The sequence below is a fragment of the Sceloporus occidentalis genome, unplaced genomic scaffold (assembly GCF_023333645.1).
Source record: "Sceloporus occidentalis isolate IW3139 unplaced genomic scaffold, rSceOcc1.0.p SCAF_206, whole genome shotgun sequence".
Classification (NCBI taxonomy): Eukaryota; Metazoa; Chordata; class Lepidosauria; order Squamata; family Phrynosomatidae; genus Sceloporus; species Sceloporus occidentalis.
In genome coordinates this window covers 1,318,312-1,341,572 of record NW_028317186.1, presented here as the reverse complement: position 1 = coordinate 1,341,572, position 23,261 = coordinate 1,318,312, and the positions used below count along the sequence as shown (strand labels likewise).

Sequence of the window (23,261 nt, the reverse complement as noted above, 5' to 3'; positions counted from 1 at the left end):
AACTAAGAAAAATGAGATGGAACATTGCCGATGAAATGTAGAGATTGCAAAGAAAGCTTAAATGTTTGAAGGGAGAGTCAGAGGGCGCAGCGTAAACCATTGGATGGGGGCAGGAGGTTAAAATCTTGGCAGGTTTGGGGGGGAACGTTATAAAAGGTGTGCAAAATGTCGGTATAAAAATCATTTTAATGCGAAATCACGTTTTGTGCTGTTTGGTGGAATCAACACGATCTGACGACTTTTTGGTTAATTCATTTCAATCGCAAAATACGAAATCACGTGGCAACAATACAGCCAATCACAGCGTAAATATTCTACCTATTTTGCATTTTAAAAATGTTGTGTCCGCACAGTGCACGGTACGTGGGACGAGTGGTCGCCCTGGAGTCTGTGTTCGTCGACGTGCGGCAGGGGGCTTCGAGAGAGAACGCGCATCTGTAACCCTCCTCAGTTTGGGGGCGAGTCGTGCACCGGGCCGGAAAAACAGACCAAGTTCTGCAACATCGCCCTGTGCCCAGGTACAGCATATATCACTTTATATATATATATCTATATATGTATATATATATATTATCCCCAGCGGCGCTAGAGCCCCTATCCCAAATACTTCAGGGGACCCACGTTTGCAGCGGCTGTAAAGCATTCCCACCGAATTACTTAAACTTATCAATAAAAAAAAGATTACGCGGCTGAAGAGAAATGTATATTTCTGAATCTCATATATGCTCAATTGCGCAGAATGAACTTTACGAAGAGTAAACATTGCCACGATTTACCACAATATGACAATTTACAAGCTGAGGATTGTTCATTCCGTTTTGCATAATTAATTAGGCAGAAAAATTAAAAAAAAGGTACATAACATCGAATTTGCATCTAATTGTTTCCAGATGTATCAAGAGCTATGTGTAAGTGTGTCACTGTGTATGTATATATATATAGAGAGAGAGGGTTATTTGGGATCAGTCATATGTTTTTTTATATCGTATTTATTAATCTTTTTATATATCCGTGCTTTTCGCTTTCAGTTGACGGTAACTGGAATGAATGGTCTAGCTGGAGCGCGTGCTCGGCCAGCTGCTCCAACGGCACCCAGAAGAGGACGCGAGAGTGTAACGGGCCGTCGTACGGCGGCTCGGAGTGCTACGGACAGTGGTCGGATACGAGAGAATGCTTCTTAACACAGTGTCCCGGTACGCAGACGGAATTTAAAACATATGAATATATACGTAATATTAGTGTAATGCCTTTACTTCAGGGCCGGTAGGGGTCCACTGCTAGGTGAGGGGGGGTCCAAAGGAAGGAATGAGCTGATATGGGGTGGCACAAGACTACTGTGTGCCCCTCAAGTGCCACATGCGCAACGATGATAAAAGTAGGCATCTAGCATCCCTTTACATGGACTGTTTGACATCAGGGAATCCTAGACCTGTGGCAAAGTATGGCAGAACTAGCATTACCTGATGGTTTCTCTCCCTCATCCCCAACCCACTCATACATGGGCTGCCTTAATCGATCGACGACGATCAGGGACTTATCAATAGGTTTGCCCTTTGGCAGATTTTTAATACAGTTATAATCTGTAAGCACCGTTACACGGGTCAGATTTGCGTACCGAACTGTAAAATGTTGGCTTTCATAGAGAAAGGTCTACGTGATTTGTATTTGTTTTCGCAGTTGACGGGAAGTGGCAGGTTTGGGGGACATGGGGAGGCTGCACTGCTACATGCGGCGGAGGCGTACAGAAAAGAGAGAGAACTTGTTATGGGCCATTCTTTGGCGGAGAACCTTGCCCCGGACCCACGGAGGAAACCAAACAGTGTAATGAAAAAAAGTGCCCAGGTGAGACTTTGCGGACTATAAACTGGCACATGTGATCAGAGCTCTGCGCCATCACAATACTTAGTAACTAATCCTTGTTTTACTTCATTTCTAAATAAATGTAGCAGAGAATTCATTGAATGTAAGCATGCATGGGAGAGGCATATGGCTCCTGAATCTAAGACGCGACCGACGACTGATTACGGTTTGACTCTATGATGTTTCCGTTATGGATTCACCGAGATTCTATTTTACACACCTAGAATAGATTTATCTGTATGCCAGCGTTCAAAAGCAGAGATGTAACTTGGTTCATCTGAACTGGTTAGTGGTGTATTAATGCGACAGATCTCGAGGAAGGTGGCCAATGTGCTGCATTACTATTGGTCAATTGGGCCCCCCGTTGGCCTTCTGCTTAACGAGCTAGTTGGTTAAATCCAATCTAGTTGTCCCAACCTCCCCAGTATCTCCCTTTGAGACCCTACTCAAAAGAGGACTCTGTCGGGCAACAACCCCAATAATTTTCTTTTTTTTTTTTTTGCGAAGCCCGAGGTGCGTGCTCCTTTGGTGCCGCATTCTGTGCACAAGGCAACAGAAGCCAGACTACGATAACGAGTTCCCTCACGGAGAACTCGGACAAATTCCAAACCCCCCCCCCATGGGAGGGTCGGATCTTGAGTCTCACCCCGAAGAGTGAGACTCCTTGCTGGGTTTGTAGAGAGAGGAAGGGGCCAGAAGGCTCCCAATCCTCCTCCAGCAAAGTCCAGGCTTCACTGCCTCTTAAAAAGAAAACAGTGTCCAAAAACGTGGGAACAAAATCGTGTGCCAAGAATAGTGAGGGCCAAGCCGTGAATTTAAGCCGTGAAATCAAAGGGGGGCAAATTAATAGGCACTCGTGAAACGAAGTGAATTAAATAAATTAAAGAAAAATAATTTAAGGACAGACCCAATAAATACCCTACTGGAACTGAGAGTGCGTCCTTCCACCTTCAGCTGCATCAGACCATTATCATTAAACTCAGTGAGGTCTCAGAGACCTTCCAAAGTTGGGGTCAAGTTCCATTTTATCCACTTCTTCCACCACCTACCACATGACTTGCATTGCTATATTTCCTACCCTAAGCATAGAAACAAATAATTTGATGGCAGATAAGAACCATTTAGCCCAACGTTTTTTTTTTTTTCTATCCTGCAAAATGGATCTAAATTATTTTTTTGTTCCTTTAGCCGTACAGATTTTGTTGTTCTGTTGCTCTGAATTAAATCACGATTGAGTCCCATGCATATCAATGAAAACTGGCCTCCGTGAAAGACAGACGTGTCAATAATGGTACATGTAATATAATTATAAATTAGATAATGAGATTCTTCCTCTTGACCGTATCATTAGTGACAAGTGATAATGACCCCTTATTCAGATTTGAAATGTAAAAGAAAATAAAATTGATTTAATTAAGATGACGGGGAATGATTCAGACAGTATAATTAGTTATGTGGCTGTGAAAAAAAAATTCTTGTACAAAAGCTGACACAATGGGATCCAATTACGCAGTGAGATCACCTGACTGTACAGGTAGTTTTTCATTCCATTCATTATATAGTTGTCAAGAAATCCTTTGGATTTTACGAAATATATAATTAACACCCAATAAAAAAAATCTCTTTTGATTCTTGGAGTAAAGGGGTCCTCCCTTGAAGTGCATTTTGTTCCACCGATTGGCTGCTTGAAGCTCAGAATAACTTAAAAAGAATATTAAATAAGAATTGTTTTCAGTGCTGGATTCAATGATGGTTTTATCTGAGATACGAGGGTTTAGATTTAAGGAAGACTCTACGCGCTTTGCCAAAACTTACTCTTTTGGTCCATAAGATGCAGACTTTTGATATTTCGATTTTAAGCATTCCCAGTCATTTGTAAAAAGTGGCTCCAAGTAAGACTTAGTAACGACTCATTTCCAGACACGTTTTATCACGAGCAGATGACACAAGCTGGCAATTTACTTACAGTTTATTTATTTTTTTCCAAAAGATTTGCATTTTCCTTCTGGCGGAAATTTTTTGCCAGCAAAAAAGTTAATCATCACTCCTACATTTCTCTTGGAAAGAAGCTAGACATTGGAAATCTTTAAAATATAATGGACATGTATCTAATATATATATATATATAATACCCATGTCACTGTGGGAGTTCTCTGTCCGTATGGGCAGAGCATGCCAGAGTCTTTAGTGTAAGCAGTTTAGATGGTAAGCAGTGTTAAAAAAAAAAAAAAAAAAAAGAAGAAAGAAAGAAAGAAAGAGAAAAAAACTGCTGCTGGAACTGTGTGCCTGTGGGGTAGAAGATATGAGAGTGTCAAGAAAATAGAGTGAGAAAAAAAGGGAGATGGAAAGGCAGAAGAGTAGAGAGGAAGATTGAAAGATAGGGAGAGAAAGAAGGATGAAAAAAGGGAAAGTAATGGAGGGAAAAGGGTAGTTAGTGGGAGGAGAGAGAGAGGTAAATGATAGAACAAAGAAATAGGGAGAGAAAAAGGGAAGGGAGGTGAAAAGAGAAGAGTGGAATGAAAGAAAGAGAAAGGAAGGGAGTGAAGAAAGATAGGGAGAACAAAAGAGAAAGATAGATGGAGGGGCAGGCGAAACAAAAAGGGAGAAGAGAAAAAGTTGCCATGAAAGAAGAAAGAGAGTGAAAAAAGAGAGTTCCGAGAAAAGAAAGTTATGGAAAAAGTAAGAGAGAGAGAGATAGGGAGGAAAGGAGAGATTCACAGAAAGAAATGGGGGAAGAGGAAGGGAGAGAAGAATAAAGATAGAGAAAAAAAGAGTTGGAGAGACATAAGAAAAAGGAAGAGAGGAGAATAGATAGAGAAAAAAAGAGAGAGAAGAAAGACATTTTATAGTTACCAAAGCTAAAAACAGCTTATTGGGGAAGGTGGAGGGGAGAAACTTAATTAAAAGAACCTATTAATAGCATTGAAACAATGTTACAACATATTGAGGACATCTCAACAAAGTGGGGATGACCTCTTCTTGCCCTATACAAACTATTTACAACAAATTTCATAAGAAAATTCAGAGTTGTTTCCTTCGTTTTCATTTGTTTCATCGGGGGGGGGTTCTTCCTCGTTTTTGGACGTTTGTAAAAATTAACGATTTTAACAAAAAATGTTAAAATTAAAATTTGTATGAAACCAAATGCACCGAGTCTAATAAATAGATGCCTCATTGTCCAGAGATCGGCATGTAACAGTAAATCATTCATTAAGTGATCATCCAAAACCGAACATAAATGGACAGAGTATCGAAAAAATAGGGATTCGATTAAAAGACAAATCGAAAAAATATGGATTCGATTAAAAGATCACTCGTAGACACCACAGGGAAAAGCAAGGTAGAAGATAATATAATGGTCTTCAAGCAGTACGCATTCACCAAAAATTATATATATTGGGAAAAAGGTATGACCTGTAACTATAGTTCTTTTCTTCTATCAAGAACCTCATGAGATTTGTCCTGAGGAAAGTTTTGCAGCTGTTGCTTGGCAAGAAACCCCGTCGGGAGAGACAGCTGCAGTTCGATGTCCTCGGAATGCCACAGGTAATGAAAGCTTTAATATTTCCCCTGTACCATTACACCTATACACATGCTGCGTCAGAGGCATCAGCCCTATGACACACGAGGCTCCTTTCTTAGTAGCGGTAGAAGTAGCCATCAGTAACAGCTTCATATTTTTTTCCATCCTTTAATTTATAATTTCTTGCGAGATTTTTTTTTTTGGATTAAACTCTTTTTTGGATTATTTTTCCCTTGCACCGTGAGATTTGTCAAAAAAAAACTACTCATAAAAAGTTGTATAAAAGTTTAAATTAAACCATCTCTAGAGTAACTAGGAGCTTCTCAGAGTCTAAATAACGTTACTTTGGTTCCTTCCATTCCCAAGGTCAATGTATCGAAAGCTCTGCCTAATAACCTTGAGTAACTTTGGGCCCAAAACCCCAAATTTTAGTGCATTAACGCTGTATAATCAGTATCACTGATCTTGTACACACGAAATCACATTAATATGACTCTAAAAATAAAATACCTTTTAAGATATTTTGAGATCATTTTTGAATTAGTGGTGTCAGTGGAATAGTTGGCACAACTCCTCGGGTCAGCGTTGTTCTGGCCATTGACTTTATCTCTTGGACCCTTGATCTTTTTTGCAATTATAATGCCCAAATGATGTAGATTTGAGTGTTAAAATGGCGGAGAGTGACATCACAGAGTCCCTATGTAACCTCAGGGAACGCCATAATGAGAAAGCTCATTATATGTCATGATCTCATGTGATCTCATGGAACACACATAAGGTGGGGTTCTAGTCCTCGTATTTAGTGTATAAAACTGTAAAAGTGTAGGGATTGAGACATGGCAGATCCTTTTTAAAGAACTAGACTATTCCGCGTCCTTATGCTGGACCTTTCCTCCATCGTAGGGCTCATTCTACGGAAATGTGTCCTCGATGAAGAAGGAGATGCCTACTGGGAGACTCCAACGTACATCAAATGTGTCTCCCTTGACTACAGGAATATCCAACAGATGGTAAGAGAAAATGTTTGGCATTTTCACGCAGACTTATTATTGTGCTTTAATTCAATTTGTTCTTTTACCCCACCATATAATCCAAAGAGCTTTCATCGCATAATAACGTAGGTTGGTGGTATCTCAAAACTGCTTTCCAGATACGAGACATCTGGTAAATTGAATAGCCTAAGTGCCTTTTGATTTGTATGATTAACTACACTGCAGGCTCTTTCTAATTCCCCGTTGAATCCGGCTCACCTCTGTACATTCCTTGCTCAGACTGTGCATACATTTAATATGTACGCACAAGGAAATTTAGGCTCTTAACTGTGGTATTGGGGGGAAAAAAATATAATGGCTGACTCGTATGTCTTCCAACTGAGTACTCATGTCGAACAGAACTATTGTCAAGGCAGCTCTTGGAGGAAAGATAAACCTTGGAGCGAATGCAATGTGGCTGGTTTGTGAGATACTACAGCCGAAACGTGAAGGATTGTTACCCCAGGTGGCATTATTGGACGTAGACCGATCCCTTAAACAACATATCTGTTAATAAATGAATATGTGGCGGCCCATGCCCTGAAAAAAAATGAAGCCCTTCCTGATCAACCCCCCCCATCAGCTTCACTTACCTTCTTGCAGGTGGGTTGAACCAGGACATATCTTCTGCTACAGTGGTCTTTTTGCACTGGATTGGACTGGGATGTAAAATGTGCCCTAGCACTTTAAGGCCAGCAGCCTCTAGGACTTAGGCAAGCACCCGTCGGCTGGGTACATGTTACGTTTTTATAGTAGGTTAGATGTAGGAGTGTGGCTTTAAGTCATGTGTGTCCAGCTGGTGGCCGCACACTACATTATTTCATCATCAGCACATGGATGGAGGGAGTATGCCAGATATGCTTGATGGCGAGTATGAACCGGAGTACAGGGTCATGACATCATAACTCAAGGCTTCTTGCATCTCTCTGAACCTGTGGGGATCAGGAACAAAGAACTCTCTACCAGCAAAGGCAAAGATGTCAGAGCTTCTCACTCAACAGCCGGGGTTCACAGGGTATACTTTAGTGTCGGGCCCCTGTTTCATCAAATTGTAACTGCAATCCCTCCGACCACTTTTGATGTCAGAGGTAACATGTTAAGCAGGAACGTTGAATTTCCTGCACCAGGGACAGCAAGAAGGACATCATTTCTAGGTATCCAAAGCAAAGGCAGACAGCTTCATCAATTCCTGGTCTGTTTCCGGTCCTCAAGGCCTGGACATTCGCCACCCTGATGTATGGTTTGCCGACTGAATCCTGTCTTTGTTTTGTAGATAAGGGAACATCTAGCCAAAGCCCAGCGAGGGTTGATCGGAGAAGGGTTATCTGGTTTAATACAGAACCTGGTAGACATCACTCAAGAAGGAGCAAGTTATAGCGGGGACGTGTTCTCCACAGTCGACACTCTGAGGAATTTAACGGAGATCTTTAGGAGAGCCTACTACAGCCCCACGTCCAACGACGTTCAGGTGAGTGCACTCCATGATACGAGTAGATAAGGACGAGTGCGTAATAAAAGTGGACTTCTACATATTGAATACTTGTTTGTGTTATTGGAATACTTTACATTTTACTTATAGCGCACCCGGCAGGCTCCATAGCGCTACTAGATTAGGGGAGAATAAAAAATGGTCTCGCAGGTGGTTTTCAGGGTGCAGGTTGTTGGTATTAGGACAATAGATTGCAAGCTTCTCTGAACAGGTGTTTTTTTTTCATTAGAATAAAATTAGTCGGTGTTAAGGATTATTTGCAGTATTTCTTCCAGCATAACCGGGGTATCAGTGAGGATTTTGTTTGGGTATATGGAACGGCTCTTTGGAATTTTGGATCACAGGCTTATAATTTACTGTAAGCGTTTGATGAAAAGAAAAGATTCATAGGATTACTTAATAAAAAAAAAAAAGCGTTCGTCAAACATTGTTATTCTTCTCCCACCTCACTCTTTTTTTTTCTATCTGTGGATTAAATGTTAAATCAGTGAGAGGTGGGATGAGATGCGATGAACAACATTAAAAGATACATGGAGATGGTGGGTGAATCAAAATGTTCTCCAGAACTTCACAACTCGTGTAGGTAACAAGCTGTCCGTATGCTAATTGCCTGGAAATACCAACTTGTTTTCCCGTCTTGTTTTTTCTTCTCGGTAGAACTTCGTACAGATCATCAGCAACCTGTTATCTGAAGAAAACAGAGACAAATGGGAGGACACCCAGCCGGTATGCAAAGTTTTTATAAGGAACGCTGTCCGTCGGGAGAACAGTTAGCTCATAACTCACTTTCTTTTGGTTCTTCGGGGAAGGGACCGCAATAGGATGTATCGTTTAAAGAAAAGCCGCTAGAGTTTGCTATTACATTTCATAGTCTCCGTAGGACAGGCTGAAAAGAACGTTCAACTTTCATATTTTGTTTCCCCGTGAAAAATGCTTTATCTAAGACCCCTTTGTTTGCCAATGTTGGTGTCCGTGGGTGGTTGGTGTTGGCTTTTTTTTTGGTAGGTGTCCGTGTTGATGCCACTGGGGTAATTGTAGTACCCAGATGCCAGTGGGAATGCAATGGGACTGGGGGTAAGCAGACTCTTACTGCTTGTGCATTCACACACTTAGATGCGATGGTACTTGGTGCTCCTGCCCACCCGGGGTCTGTGATGTCCGCTGCAGAGTAGCTCTACTCATTGGCTGAGATGAGTCCAAAACTGGCGATGCTATAGGGGCATGACCATACCTTGGACCTCTCCGAGTTTTGCCCAGAGACTCCCGGGAAGGCACCGCGTCTCCGGGTCTCCAGGACACCACAGGGTAACTTCGGGGTCGCCAGAGCGGGCCATGCCTCACCCCCTGCCTATTTCCCCTCCAACCACAGCGTGTGCCCCGCGACACCAGCAGGGCCGCACTACTAACGTCTGCCGGACCGGCCGCAGCCCCGGCAGGACCGCCCACTGCTGTCAGTGGATATTTTGGATATTCCAGAACTTTGAGCAATTTTTAAATGACTTGTATCACATTAAAGGATTTTTAAAAAAAAATAGTACTTTCCTGTTTTAAAACAATTCTAGTTTTTACATAATATGTTTCCAGACACCTGCTTAGTAGGGTATGGGCTATTTTATCCCAATGATAAACACACTTATCATACTGATGTAAAGTAAATAATAGAGTATCTTGGTCTTAGTCACCTAGAGGGACTCTCTTATTCATAAATGTCTATAGAGGAAAGGACTCCAAACTCCAACAATGCATTGTGCTTGTAGTATATACTGGAATGCTCCAGTACCAGGACTGCGAGACTGCGAGATGGCCATAAGGCATAGAATAGGGTTGGAACGGTTCCATCATAAAAAAAATCTATTTTTGAAATCTATAAACTTATATTTGCGAGCGCTTTTGGCTGAAATGATGTATAGAGGGTTCTGGGACTTAGTATTACCAGATTTCTATCCTGCGTCTGTGGGTTTCAGATGTAGGGTATGGTTTTTGTCGAGGTTTTTGGTGGACCAAATCCCCCTGGCCTACAGGTATTAGTTCATCAGATAATTAACAGGATCTAAATCTGTTATTGCTTTGATTAGTTATTCAATGTCGTCACTCACCTTTTTTTTTGCGATTTGTGTTCACATCTCTTGGATTGGGTTAATATTTCACAAATTTGATGGAAATTCCAGTGCCAAACCGGGTTGGGGACCCGATGAATCATTGTTGTTGCAAACGACGTTCTCAGGGGATCTTATCAGAACGTAAACCCTTCAGCACATGCCAGAGGCCAGAACATCGATCAATAAGCGCCACAGGCAATGCCATCATCAGGATGGAAACTCAATAAACAAGGCCCCATTATTATTATTTTTTTTATAATAGCATTGTTATAAAATAGCAATAATGTGTTTTATGGGGGAAACGGAGGTATCTGACATCAGAACTTTTAGGGGGATGCAAAAGTAGGCAACTATACCTCCAATTTTACCGTAAATACCCAACATCCATGCTCATTCAAAATAAGAATACGGGCTATAATTCAGGTCATAATTTGGCTTAATAAGTGCATTTCACCATTTGTGAGCCCCCCATTTAAAAAAAAAATCGCTTTTTTTTTTTTTTTTTTTAAGTTTTTCTTTTTGAATAAAAAAAGAGATACCACTTTTTTGTATCTCTTACAAGCCAAATTTGGAATCTAAGCAAATGTTACATGTTTACATGTTTAAATTTGATTGTAACCCAAATGTATTTTGTGATGAAACCTGCATCCCCGTGCAATTATAACACAAAATATATGCCATCGTTATTGCCATTTCTACATTGTACATTTCACTCATTGCGAGCTGCAGAAGCTGTGAGTCTCCGCTGCGTTGCCAAGACAACGGTACATTCCGGGGTGGGAAAAAAAATTTAGAGATAAAGACTTTTTTTTTTTGTTGCTTTCTGTTCCTATACTTATTATTAAGAAATCCTTGTGATGGTTTCTGCCAAAGCACATTATTCTTATTGAAAGGTTTTAAATGGGAAAAAATTCACCGTTTTCGAAAAAATATTTAGCGCTCCCGAGGGGCAACGAGATTATTCTTGATAGGCTTGCAGAGCTGGGGCTTTTTATTTGGCTCCTGACACATGGTGAACAGGTCTAGCTAAGTAGAGTAGATGTTTAGAACTTTTCTACACCCTTTATTTGATGTGAAGAGGAATGATGATCCTGTTGGTAGATTAGGAACCCCATATGTTTGTGTATTAAATATTTATGGGCAAGAAAACCAGAGCCAGATTGGATGTTTGCTGGAGGGATGGTAGCAGAAGACCACATTGGTCTTAACATGACGGTTGTCCTTAATCGTGGTTGACCTAAACAAAGTCCATAGTTTATGTGATTAATTGTATTGCAGTAAATATCAGTCGTAGGGAGCATTGGTCAAGCTCCGGCCATTATTCGCCCATGTAGACAGTTGATGAGGGGTCTTGTCCTTCACTTGTCCATATCCAGCACAGTCTACCCATGTTTAACATACAGAATGTTATCGAAACTCTTTATTCCGTCGACGTAACCAGTAGAACCAGTAACCAGTAGAATTTGTATGATTAATTATCTTTTGATGCAAAATGAGTTGGGTCTTTTATGTTGTCCCTGTTTTGTCCCTGTTTGACTTTTCTACTTGTTCAGCTGATGAAACACAAAAGATTTTTGGTGACATAGGCCCTCTTTGTTGACAGATGTATGGCAGCACTTTTTCTACATTTATTTGATGTCCACAGTCTGGGATTGTGCATGGAAGTGGATTTAGTCAGAGGAGGTGGTGTTTCTGTGGAAAGAAATTTCCTTCATCTTTGCTTGGAGTCTCCTTTTTTGATTGACTTCCGGAGTAGAGCGCTATAGTAAACCTCAGGTTTTAGCCGACCACGTTGTGCTGCTAATCACTACGAAAACATGGAGACAGGGGCCAGGCAACAGAATAGTCAGGCGGTCAAGAAGTCAGGCAGAGTCACGTTTAGAAACGGTAGGCAGGCTTAGATTGAGGCAGGCAGCAGGAGACGTAATCTGAGAACAGTTCTAAGGTCAAACAGGGTCACACATGAAGCAGGACAAGGAAAAGGTAACGATGGTGTGAAATCTTCCAATAGGGCAGGGGTAGGCAATCTTCGGCTCTCCAGATGCTGTGAACTACATTTCCCTTGATGCTTTGCCAGCATTATGACTGTAAGAGCATTATGGGAGATGTAGTCCACAACATCAGGAGAGCCGAAGATTGCCTACCCCTGCACTAGGGCACTGGAAAATCCAAGCAATGATCGCTGGGCTTGGTGAGTTTATATAGCGTCATCCATTAGCGCTAAATCCATAACGGAAGAAGTGTTTGCACGTTCTAGAGCTTTAAACCAATGTACATTGATTTGAATGGATAGGCGCACCCCAAACATCCATGCTCACACACAAACACTGTTACACATCCATATTCACACACAATTACATATCCATGCTCACACACACAATAATCCATGCTAACAATACAACAACAGTTCCTGCCCCCGCTTACTTTTCCAGATTGGAAGGATCATTTCTAAACTATTTTGAACCGGTACGAGGAGATAGGAAGAAGGGTTTGCAGGGGTCGCACCCGGGTCCCCTAGACCTAGACCCCTAGAGGCCAACTTTATTATTTTTTATTGTTGAAAAATGGCGACCTGAAATAACTATTAGAAGATCTGGAGACCCGAGAGCTTTATATTCTGCCATTTTTTTTTATAATTATTTTGATGATTCTGATTTTTCGACCCTTACATCTTCCCTTCCCAGATGGGACTGAGCGTCAAGGATCTGTTCAAATTGGTCGAGGATTTCATCGAAGTGATTGGCTTTCGAATGAAGGATTTCAAAGATTCTTACCAAGTAACAGATAATCTAGGTACGTTTTTTTTTATTTATTTATTTTTTTGGGGGGGGGGGAATAATAACATTTCCAGACATTCTTTTCTTGGCTCTGATTAGCTGTTATCTTTATAACACAAGAAAAAAAAGTCTCTTTGGCTTTTCAATCACTCTGTTTAGCCACTAGGTAGCAGTGGCAGTACAGAAAGCGATGAATCCGCATGCTTTTGGTGACCTACTGCGTGGCGGGTCTGTACTGCGGCTAAAAGCTAAGCCAGTACGGTCAAAGTGCATGATTCCATCCTCATTATTATTAAAAATATAATAATAATCATAATATTAATAATATGACAAGGGCATGACTTTAAAGGCAGCATTAATTGTAATATCATTCTTGCATTTTATGTTCACGTTTCCCTTAAACAGTCATGTTGTATAACAAATTAAAAAGGTATTTCACTCTGAAATGAATGTATCTGTAATTTGGATTAGCAGGGAGCCAGGTGACGATCCTTTTTTACATGGAATTAATTAGGTGCTGTTTTTATATAATTTATATATTTTTAATTAAATCTCAAGATTTATAGTTATATTTTGGCAAATTCTGTGCAGATGCTTACTCCACCAGTATGGGGAGGACTGGCGATAGAAATCCGCCGGCAGATCGTCCCCATCCGGCCCCCGTCTAGTCGCCCGTTTCTCCTGCTTTAAAGACTCAAACCTTAATCAGTCGTCGGTCTCGTCTTAGATTCAGGAGCCGTATGTCTATCCCATGCATGTTTAATACCCTCAGTGTATTACCCTCTAACACCTCTGCTGGGAGGCTGTTTCTTATCTACCATTCTCTCAGTAAAGTAAAACTTCCTTCCATTTCATCTCAGCCTCTTTAGTGTTAGATTCTGGTCTCTTGTTATAACATTTCCTCTCCTTTACTTTATTAAATCGTTCTATCTCATCTCCTTTGTACCTTCTCCTCCATTGTACAAAAAGGAGCACAGAAAGGATGTAGTCAGGGTGTAACTGCTGTCTAAAGACTTTTGTGGAATATATATATATACACACTATATGTGGAACTGCATGTAAAACACAGAAAAGGCTTCTTTCATTCTTTTTTAAATGGAAAGTTTAATATAGCCCATTTGTAGATATGAGTACATGTTTTTGCTGAAATGATCAGCATTTGTACATCTTTTTGTGTTTTTTCCCCTTTAAGCATAAAATAAAATGACATGAATGATATCGTGCTGGTTTTAAGTAAATATACGGGAGGTTACGCTTCATAGCCATAGACAGTGTGTGTTCTTTAAGTGCATGACATAAAAACTGTCATGAAAATACATATTTTTATAGACGTAGACTTCTCAAAACATTGAGCTTTTTATAATTTGAAGTTTACTTTTCAGACGGAATTAGTTTCATCGTTTAAAGAATGTGACTCGTTAGACTGATACATAATAATCGGGTTCTTTTTTTGTTGTTGTTGAAGTTCTGAGTATCTACAAACGTCCAGCCAATAGCGCAACGGACATCAATTTCCCCACGAAAGGCTGGAGAGGAATGGCGGACTGGGCGAGGAACTCGGAAGACAAGGTGTCCATATCCAAAAGTTTGCTGTCGTCTGGGCTTTCAGGTAAAAACTAAATATTTTAAGGTCGTGTTCCACCTGCTGCGCCAAATTTAACAGTTCTATAGCTAAATACAACTCTAGAAACGTTATTTTTAGCCCAAACCATTCCCAGAAATCATTTTTGGAATCAAATTTTGTATCAATCATTAATTTTGCCAAGAACATAAATGTATTGTGACGAAAAAAGAAGTGGTTAATAGGTTATCATTGAAACTAAAAATTGCCAGAGGGGAGTGCAAACCAACTTTGCTTTTGTGATAAAGCTGAAAAGGTGTCCCGAAAATAAGTTCCCAGCTTAATAAAGGGACAGGCAAGGAGGAAAGAGGGGGCATCAGTGAGGAAAGAGGGGGCATCAGTGAGGAAAAAGGGGCATCAGAGGAGGAAAGAGGACCCTTGTTAACGGAGGAAGCACCCTTGTTAACAACAATTTCTTTTAAATAAAGTCCTTAGGTAATTGTTGTTGCTTTTTACCCAGATAAACATAATACAACAAAATAGTAAAAATACTGCCAAAATAGCAAAAAAAAAAAAGATAGAAAAATGCTCCTACAGTTACAGCGGGTGATAAAATTTGGGCGCAGATCCATAATATTGTGTAAATGTACATTTATTTCAGGCCACGTGTTTAACTCTGACTTGCCGCACAGCTTTCCGCGTTTCTATGCCCAACAGGGGGCACTTTTGTTTTAGTGGGTGTGGTTAGAGGTGTGGCTGGAGGCGGGGCTTCACCAAGAATTTTTATGTAACGTTTTGCCCTATTGCTGGGTTTTTGTGTAACTAGGGGGCATTTAGAAGAAGAAAAATGGGTTTTATTTACACCGTTTAATGTATTAACCAATTTTCTTCAATTGTATCACTTACCTGCTCATAAATAGTTGAATGTTTAGTTGGTTTTTAGCATTCTATTTACGAGGCCAAAGTTTTGAAAAATCCTTGTTATCTGTGCTAATGACCCTAAGGGCCCCCCCCCCCGTTCACCAGCAGAGCTTTCGCTTCTGACCCAACTAATGTTATCCCTCTTTACGGCGTCTTCTCGGCCTAGCGTTTAATTCCAGGTCCATAATTATTTATTTTTTTTCTCCCACAAGCTTCATGTCGTTAACCTCGGCACACAGAAGCGCGTTTTCATCCGCAGGTTAATTTATCGGAACCCAAAACTCTGTGAAACGTGGAGCTGCCAGCATGACGGCTCCACAATTTTTAACGGAATGAGCTTTTAGAGAGAAAGAAAAGAGAAAGTCGAATCCAGAAGGGACTTTAAAGGTCGTCATTAGTTCTGTAACAGGAATGCAATGTCTGGGGCGATTAGCTCCAATATCGCTGCGGTTAGCCTGGATTTTCTGCTTTGTAAATGCCAGCTGCCTCTCCCCGCTGTTTAACTAATGCCATCCAGTCTCACATCTAATGCCCCGACAACGGATCAAAACACGCAGGGCCGCTGTGCTACTCAAGAGGTTATTTATCAAGACGGGGGGTTATTGGCTACCTGGCGGCCATTATGAACAACAAGAACTAAACGCAAACAGACCCTTTAATGTCCCATGACTTACTGCCCTCATATTCAGGTGTCCAAATCGGGAGTGTTTGGAAAGGCGCCAGAGCTCCATTGGTTTTACAGCTCCTCGGGGGTGGTTTAGATGAGATCAGAGGATCTCCCCAACAGGCCCATGATCCCCAGTGGGGTAACTACCCAGGAAATGCTTCTGGAAATCGTGACCGGCCTAGGAAAACAGGACTGTTAAGATGTATGCTCGAGCTGGTCATAGGTGCCTAGAAGACAACCTGAAAACAGTTTTTTTGCAAGACCAATTGGAGCCTCAAATATCCAATTTCTCAATGTATATCCTTTTTTACGATCTATAGAACACAACAAACTATATCAGTAAAGAGGAATCTGCTTGAAGTTGAAGTTCTTTTGTGTTGGATTTTGCCGATGGATTCAGATTGACGTCTGAACTAAAGGCCGACCAACAAACTCGCGCTCATGGTTTGTTGGCTTGGCTGAGACCTGGTTCTTTATGGGTGGCAAACGCTGTCGTTATTTTTGTTTCTTAGCACATGCTTTCTGCCCTAACCTTTCCAGATGAATTATTCATACCCTCGATAATCTATTCCAGCCAAAGGACCGTGTGTTAGCCCATGGATGAGCTTGCGGCCAATTTGGGTTTTGAAAATGTTCCAGTCTCTTTCAGAGCAGGAGGACAGGGAAGATTCATTTGTTTCCTGCCATTTCCACTCATTTTTCGTGTTTTCTTTGTCCTTTTTCCAGACACAGATGACTCCTCCATCTTTGTCATCGGAACAGTCCTGTATCGGAATCTTGGGAATATTCTTTCCTTGCAGAGGTAAGGTGCCAGAAAACTTTAAATACTTTGGGTGCCCAATAAATAGAAAAATATATATAATTGTTTCATATTCCTTAGTATTTGATGAACGAGTTCCTTGCATAACGAGGCATTGCCAAGTGCTAACAAGGGACCTTTATCAGTGGTAATGTCCTCCTAGGCTTTTAAACATCTGCTGATGGGACCTGGGTTCTTTCCATCTGAGGATGTCAGCGTGATTGTCACAATGTTATTTGAATTGTTCCGCTTTATTTTCAGAGCGTTGCGAATGCATTAAAAAAAACTTTCAAAGAACAATAATGTCTATAAGGTAGAATCCCATTACACGTTGAAGGGTGCAATTATGGGGGGTACCAGCGGTGTCCTCGTATGGGGCCAAAGCAAGCACGAGGTTCTTGAGCTTCCTGATCCGTCAAGGTCCTCCACATTTCCCCTCCTGATCCGCTACCTGGGACTGGGCCCGTTTGGCCCTCTTCAAAAGACCTTTCAGTCTACTATGGGGGACTGGGCCCTCGTGGCCCTGCACCTGTGTCTGAGCCCTCACCCCATAAAAAATAAAGGACGACGACAAAGTCAACAGAGGTATTTAGGGAGTTATTCAACAGAGCAGCTTGTGCGGAGTCTATCCCCCATTCATAATCGCCAATAATTATACCCTACCATGCAATTAAACACGTTCAAGAGGATCTTACACCGGCAGAGGTGATGACATTTCCCAGGACCGAAACATATTTTTTTTATCTTTATCTTTAGGGTCAGAACTTTCGACTTTTAGACTAACTAGGTTATAGGCATTTAATTTAATTAAATGTGTGATGTATTTTAACCCCATATTGACTTTACTTAAATTATAATTCACATTAAAGTTCAAACTAGGTATTGTAATACAGATTTTAGCATTACAGTAATATTCCTCTAGACTTCACCAACATGGATTCCTCTAATGGCTTGTAAAAAACAATTTCCTTTAATACCAGAATACTAGTAGAGGAGTAAGGTTAGATCCCAGTTAGCCTCTAGTCAGGGCTGCAGTTAGGCAGGTGCCGCAGGTACACAGCATCCATGTGCCCCGGTAAGCGAGGTACCCAGCTAGGGAGTGGTGTTAGATTGTGTGTGTGTGAGCTTATGGTTTTAGCATGAGTGTGTGTTACTGTATGGCATTATAGTGTGGATATGTTAGTGTATGATATAAGCATGTTTGTGCGAGTGTATACTGTTTGCATATGAGTTTGCATGTTAGTGTGCAGCGTTAGCATTATTGTATGCAGTAATGCGAGTGTATGTGTCAGTGTAGCATGACTGTAGGGTTAGTGTGAAATAGTGTGTGTGAAAGTGTATGGTATTGGGATGAGCGTGTGTTAAAATGTGCATATGTTTTAGTCACGAGAAATAAAAAATGCTGCTCCCAGATAGCACTAAGCAAAGACTCGACTGCCTGTAGTGTTCGAGAAGCAGGCAATAGTGAGTGACGAGTGAGCATGCAATTAAACACGTTCAAGAGGATCTTAGACCGGCAGAGGTGATGACATTTCCCAGGACCGAAACCTATTTTGTTATCTTTATCTTTAGGTTCAGAACTTTATTACGTTCCTTTTATAAGAGTTTCATTGACCATGCACAGCTCTAGCATCCAGCTTCCCCAATCCTCAGCTCAGCAGGTGCTGGTATTTGTTTCATAAAAAAACAAAACGTTATTGATATAGAAACATCAGGGAGACAAAAAGGCCAAAAAACAACAACATTCCGACGCATTTCGCAGAATGTGTTTTTTTTCTCATAGGCTAATTGTATGTGGATTTTTTTGGCATTAAATGAAAGCACGAGGAAAACTATATAAATGCCGTTCCTCTTATCATTTCACCGTTCAACTAAAAACGTGTTTATACCCGCTTTTGTTTTCCTACGCCTCCGACCCAATTATCTGCCTTTAGAGTGGCTTTGACTGTATGAACGCTAACATTGAATGACCGCCATGGTGCTCGATATCCTCCACCCTGAAATATAGTCTCATTAAGGACTTCTTAACATGCTGGAGGGCACAGCCATTGCCGCAAGGAACATTCGTTTATTTAACTCTTGTCTAAGACTGTAATACGAATGGTTAATGCAGATCTTCCGTCTTCCCAAGCGCCCTACGGGTCTGCTGCTCCCTTTAACAAGAAAGAGGAAACATTTTATCTGAAGTACTGTTGTATGGAAGGTTGAACACGTTAGCGTCTTGCCATTTTGTTTTCCTCTGCGATGCTTTAGGCCGTAAACTTTGTGGAGGCTGCCTTTCTGGGGGGTTTTTTGTCCTTATGGAGAAGCACATGTCCTACCACCCCTTCTTAATCGGTTCCGCACTGATTAGCGGGGACGCGCTTTTATACATTTGCTGTTAACCATTTTCTTTCAAGACAGGCGTGTCGGATTCCTACATATTGGCCTAATCAGAAAAAATCTGAAAAAAAAGATTTCTAAACATATTGATATATTGATATTAAAGGAGTTTTAATGTTTTAGCGTTTTCATGCTGGCTCAAAGCATTTGGGTTGGGAATGAACACGCCATGTCCACATATGCAAATCGCCTGTCCATTTTTGTCCAGGCTTCTATTAGATCCGGCCTATGCCATACTCTGTTTCCGGTAGCATATAGACTTGTGCACCAATATTTTTTTCAACATATAGACTATAAATGTGGAATGTAAACCAAAAATAAATGTTATCCACAAAGAATACAATCCCAATAAACTGCACCCCTCAGTAAGCCTTGGCCGGCCATTTTGCAAACCGGAGGGGGTGCACGTGTATGATGTTAGCGTAAGCGTGTGTTACTGTATGACGGCAGAGTGTGGATGGCATTAGAATGTGCGTGTATTAGTGTATGGTGTTTGGGTCAGCATGTGTGAGTGTATGCTGTTAGCACTTGTGTGAGTGCATGCTGTTAGCATTAGTCTGTATGTTAGTCGATGGTGTTAGCGTGAGTGTGTGTCAGGGGCTGCCCTATGGTTAGCGGTCCGAGAAAGAGGAGGAGGATAAACTGTGTATGTATGTGTAAGTATATGGTGTTAGAGTGTGTTTGTGTGCTTAGATGTGTGTGTTTCAGTTGCTGGTGGGGAGGGGTCACTGGACCCAGACCGCATTAACCCTAGACTGACCCCTGCAAAAAAGGCTCCCTCGCACCATAAACACATACCCCCCCCCAGGAGAATGGAAATGTCTTGTTTTTAGTTTTTACCTATTTTTACAAGGTTAATTAGCATAGTGGGAAAAGACTGAAGCGGTAGAACAAATATGAGAGAAGAAATATTTCAGAATATCTTGGTTTTCTATACAATGCCCCATTTAATAGGTATCCCTGTTTAAAGGGGTCATCCGCCTTTCCCTTTTCACTTAATTGGAGATAGGTGAGTCTGAAGAGAAGATGGGCTTAGAAATGCCCCCCAAAATATCCTGACATAGGGACAGGTAGATATTTTTAAATATTAAAGAAAATATATTTTTTGAAAAAATGAAATCAATGCGGCCAATCGACAATTTTCTTTGATTTCTTTATTAATTATCTCTGCAAAAATAAGCAAAATGTAGAAATCCACATTGCAGATTCCGGCTGCCCTAGATCTAGCATATTACAATTTGCACAACCAGCGCATCTCCGTTTCATTAGCAGTTTAGTATCAATTAAATAATTTCTCCATGTCCTTACGCGACCCTTTAATACAGGGCATATTAAAAGTGTTGGAATCTCCAGCTGGTTCTCTCCACTTTATTGCAGCTCAAACAGCTGGCTTCTGGTATTAATTAGCTATAAGTTTAGTTATTTATAGAAGGCAATCAAATAACCAAAAGAATCGGCAATCAAATCAGTATTCAGAATAAATAATGTTATATGGAAATCATACTCTAAAAAAACCCTCACAATATAGTTTGCTTTACAAAAGCTAAAAATTGTGAACTATATATTTGATAAAATAAAATCTAGGTGGCCAGTTGGCATCGCAAGCATCAAGCCAAATACGAGTAATAATTGACAGGAGCCAGAATTGCCCTCTGCATAAGGAAACTCATCGAGAGCAATAGAGTCTGAGCCGAGAGCTCCTGCACTGGGCTTTAATTTTTTAGGAAATAAATATCTGTATTAGTTTTTGTGTTCTTTTATAACTTTGGGGTAATTTCACAAAGAGTAAAATTGGGGCAATACCTGGCAGACTCCCTGCGCTTCCTATTCCAAGCTCTATGAAAACTTTTTCTATCTGCCCCAAGGATGATCAACCAAAGTTAGGGTCTGGCATCCCTGGCACCACACGATTCACAATAGTTGGGCTTCTTTGTTGAGTGCTTTCTTATATCTTTAGTCAATTCTCAAGAGTTAAGCTTTTGTGCAGAGTCCTTGCTTATGTCTTTGAATGGTTCACAGGAGTTGAGCTTCTTCATTAACTCCTTGCGTATATCTTTGACCAGTGCACAAGAGTTGAGCTTCTCCAAGTCCTTTCTTATGTCTTTGACCAGTTCATAAGAGTTAAGCTTCTCCATTGAGTCCTTGCTTATTTCTTTGACCTGTTCACAAGCGTTGAGCTTTTCCATTGAGTCATTGCTCATGTCTTTGACCGGTTCACAAGAGTTAAGCTTCTCCATTGAGTCCTTGTGTATGTCTTTGACCGGTTCACAAGAGTTGAGCTTCTCCATTGAGTCATTGTGTATGTCTTTTGACCGGTTCACAAGAGTTGAGCTTCTCCATTGAGTCATTGTGTATGTCTTTGACCGGTTCAAAAGAGTTGAGCTTCTCCATTGAGTCATTGTGTATGTCTTTGACCAGTTCACAAGAGTTGAGCTTCTCCATTGAGTCCTTGTGTATGTCTTTGACCAGTTCACAAGAGTTGAGCTTCTCTATTGAGTCATTGTGTATGTCTTTGACCGGTTCAAAAGAGTTGAGCTTCTCCATTGAGTCCTTGTGTATGTCTTTGACCAGTTCACAAAGGTTGAGCTTCTATGTCGAGTTATGTTTTTGACCAGTTCGTAAAAGTTGAGCTTCTGCATTGAGTTTTTCCTGAGCTTTCTATGTATTTGCCCAGTTCTTCAGGGTGGACAGGAAAACCTTGTGGGCTTAGGCTTAATTTAACACTGTCTTCACAAGCCTTGTTGGGTTATGGTTCGATCCTAATTCACATCACAATCAGTTTTCTCCATTTCCATAAGAGATCTTATGGAAAATGTGTCCTTAAAACATGGAGCGCTGGGCCAAGTACGCTACGGAGACTATGCCAACTCAGTCCTCCATAGTGCTAACGGGCCAGTTGAGGGAATCTCCCTTTTAACCAGCCCATTAAACAGCGAGGCTACAGAGAGCTTGCTGTCCGCTAAAACAATGCCTTTGCTGGATGTCTGGGGCAGGGAATTTTCACGTAATTACTTAAAGATGAAATATTAAATTGTTTATATAACAAGCAAAATATGTTTTTCCATATGTTTTTATTATTCTATATTATATCATTGTAATTATTTTATTTTAGGAACACGACCGTGCTGAACTCAAAGATAATCTCTGTGATTGTGAAACCTCCCCCCAGATCGGTCTCCGTCCCTTTGGATATTGAGTTCTCCCACATGTACAACGTAAGTACCTTTCCCTCCATCTTCCGAAACATTACGGTCTTTATGAGACATTAAAGTGACATCTGACAACAGCAACAAATTGACTTCCAAATTAATAATAAAAAATAATTTCCTTGTGGAGCTTTAAAACATATTCCACCTCATTTTGTAGATTTCTTCATAAATATCACAAATTATGGTTTGCAAGTTTAGAAGGATTTTTTTTTTTTAATTTATATACTTTAAAAGTTTTATTTCCCACTAGATATGAGAACGTCCGCCTCCACAGTGTTTTTCAGTTGTCAATCAAAGTAATTGTTTTCGAGATCTTTGGTTGAAAATCAAGGGAGCGGAGATCTGTGTCTAAACGTGGCCTATCGAATTATCATATCTGAGAGCTCCCTTGTTTTTGACCCGCAGCATCAACGTGAAGCCCTGCTTCCTTGGGGTCTCCGGGTCGGTTTCTTATTTCTCTGGGCGGGGAAACGACGTTTGACCATGCCCACTTTTCACACGTTTAACTCCCACTTCCAGTGGCTAGCCCTGCCCACTCACAAAGCCACTCCCTCAGAGGTGGGAGCCTTCCAGACAGCCTAACCTTGGAAGCTAATCAGTTTCCTGTCCTGAGATCTCCCCGCCCCCCCTCAAAGGCTGTCTGAATCAATAAGCAACAGTCAGCAACTTAACAACTGGGGGATATAAAATAAACATATATATATATATATACACTATAATGCACTTTAACAACTGAACTCCACTTTTAGACTAACTAGGTTATAGGCATTTAATGTAATTAAATGTGTGATGTATTTTAACCCCATATTGACGACGACAGAGTCAACAGAGGTATTTAGGGAGTTATTCAACAGAGCAGCTTGTGCGGAGTCTATCCCCCATTCATAATCGCCAATAATTATACCCTACCATGCAATTAAACACGTTCAAGAGGATCTTACAC

The 23,261-nt window shown here is 40.9% G+C and overlaps 1 protein-coding gene across 1 annotated transcript in view; it reads left to right on the top strand.

Annotated features, from left to right (window-relative positions):
• The window catches only part of LOC149277906 (adhesion G protein-coupled receptor B1-like), a 173,578-nt gene that overhangs the window by 79,657 nt on the left and 70,660 nt on the right, over window positions 1-23,261 (top strand). The window contains exons 8-18 of the mRNA XM_089502610.1: window positions 354-524; window positions 1,026-1,193; window positions 1,678-1,842; window positions 5,305-5,406; window positions 6,287-6,393; window positions 7,688-7,882; window positions 8,561-8,629; window positions 12,687-12,795; window positions 14,245-14,388; window positions 16,655-16,730; window positions 22,222-22,324. Of these exons, the coding sequence (XP_089358736.1) occupies window positions 354-524; window positions 1,026-1,193; window positions 1,678-1,842; window positions 5,305-5,406; window positions 6,287-6,393; window positions 7,688-7,882; window positions 8,561-8,629; window positions 12,687-12,795; window positions 14,245-14,388; window positions 16,655-16,730; window positions 22,222-22,324 (1,409 nt within the window). The remainder of the gene's footprint in view (window positions 1-353; window positions 525-1,025; window positions 1,194-1,677; window positions 1,843-5,304; window positions 5,407-6,286; window positions 6,394-7,687; window positions 7,883-8,560; window positions 8,630-12,686; window positions 12,796-14,244; window positions 14,389-16,654; window positions 16,731-22,221; window positions 22,325-23,261) is intronic.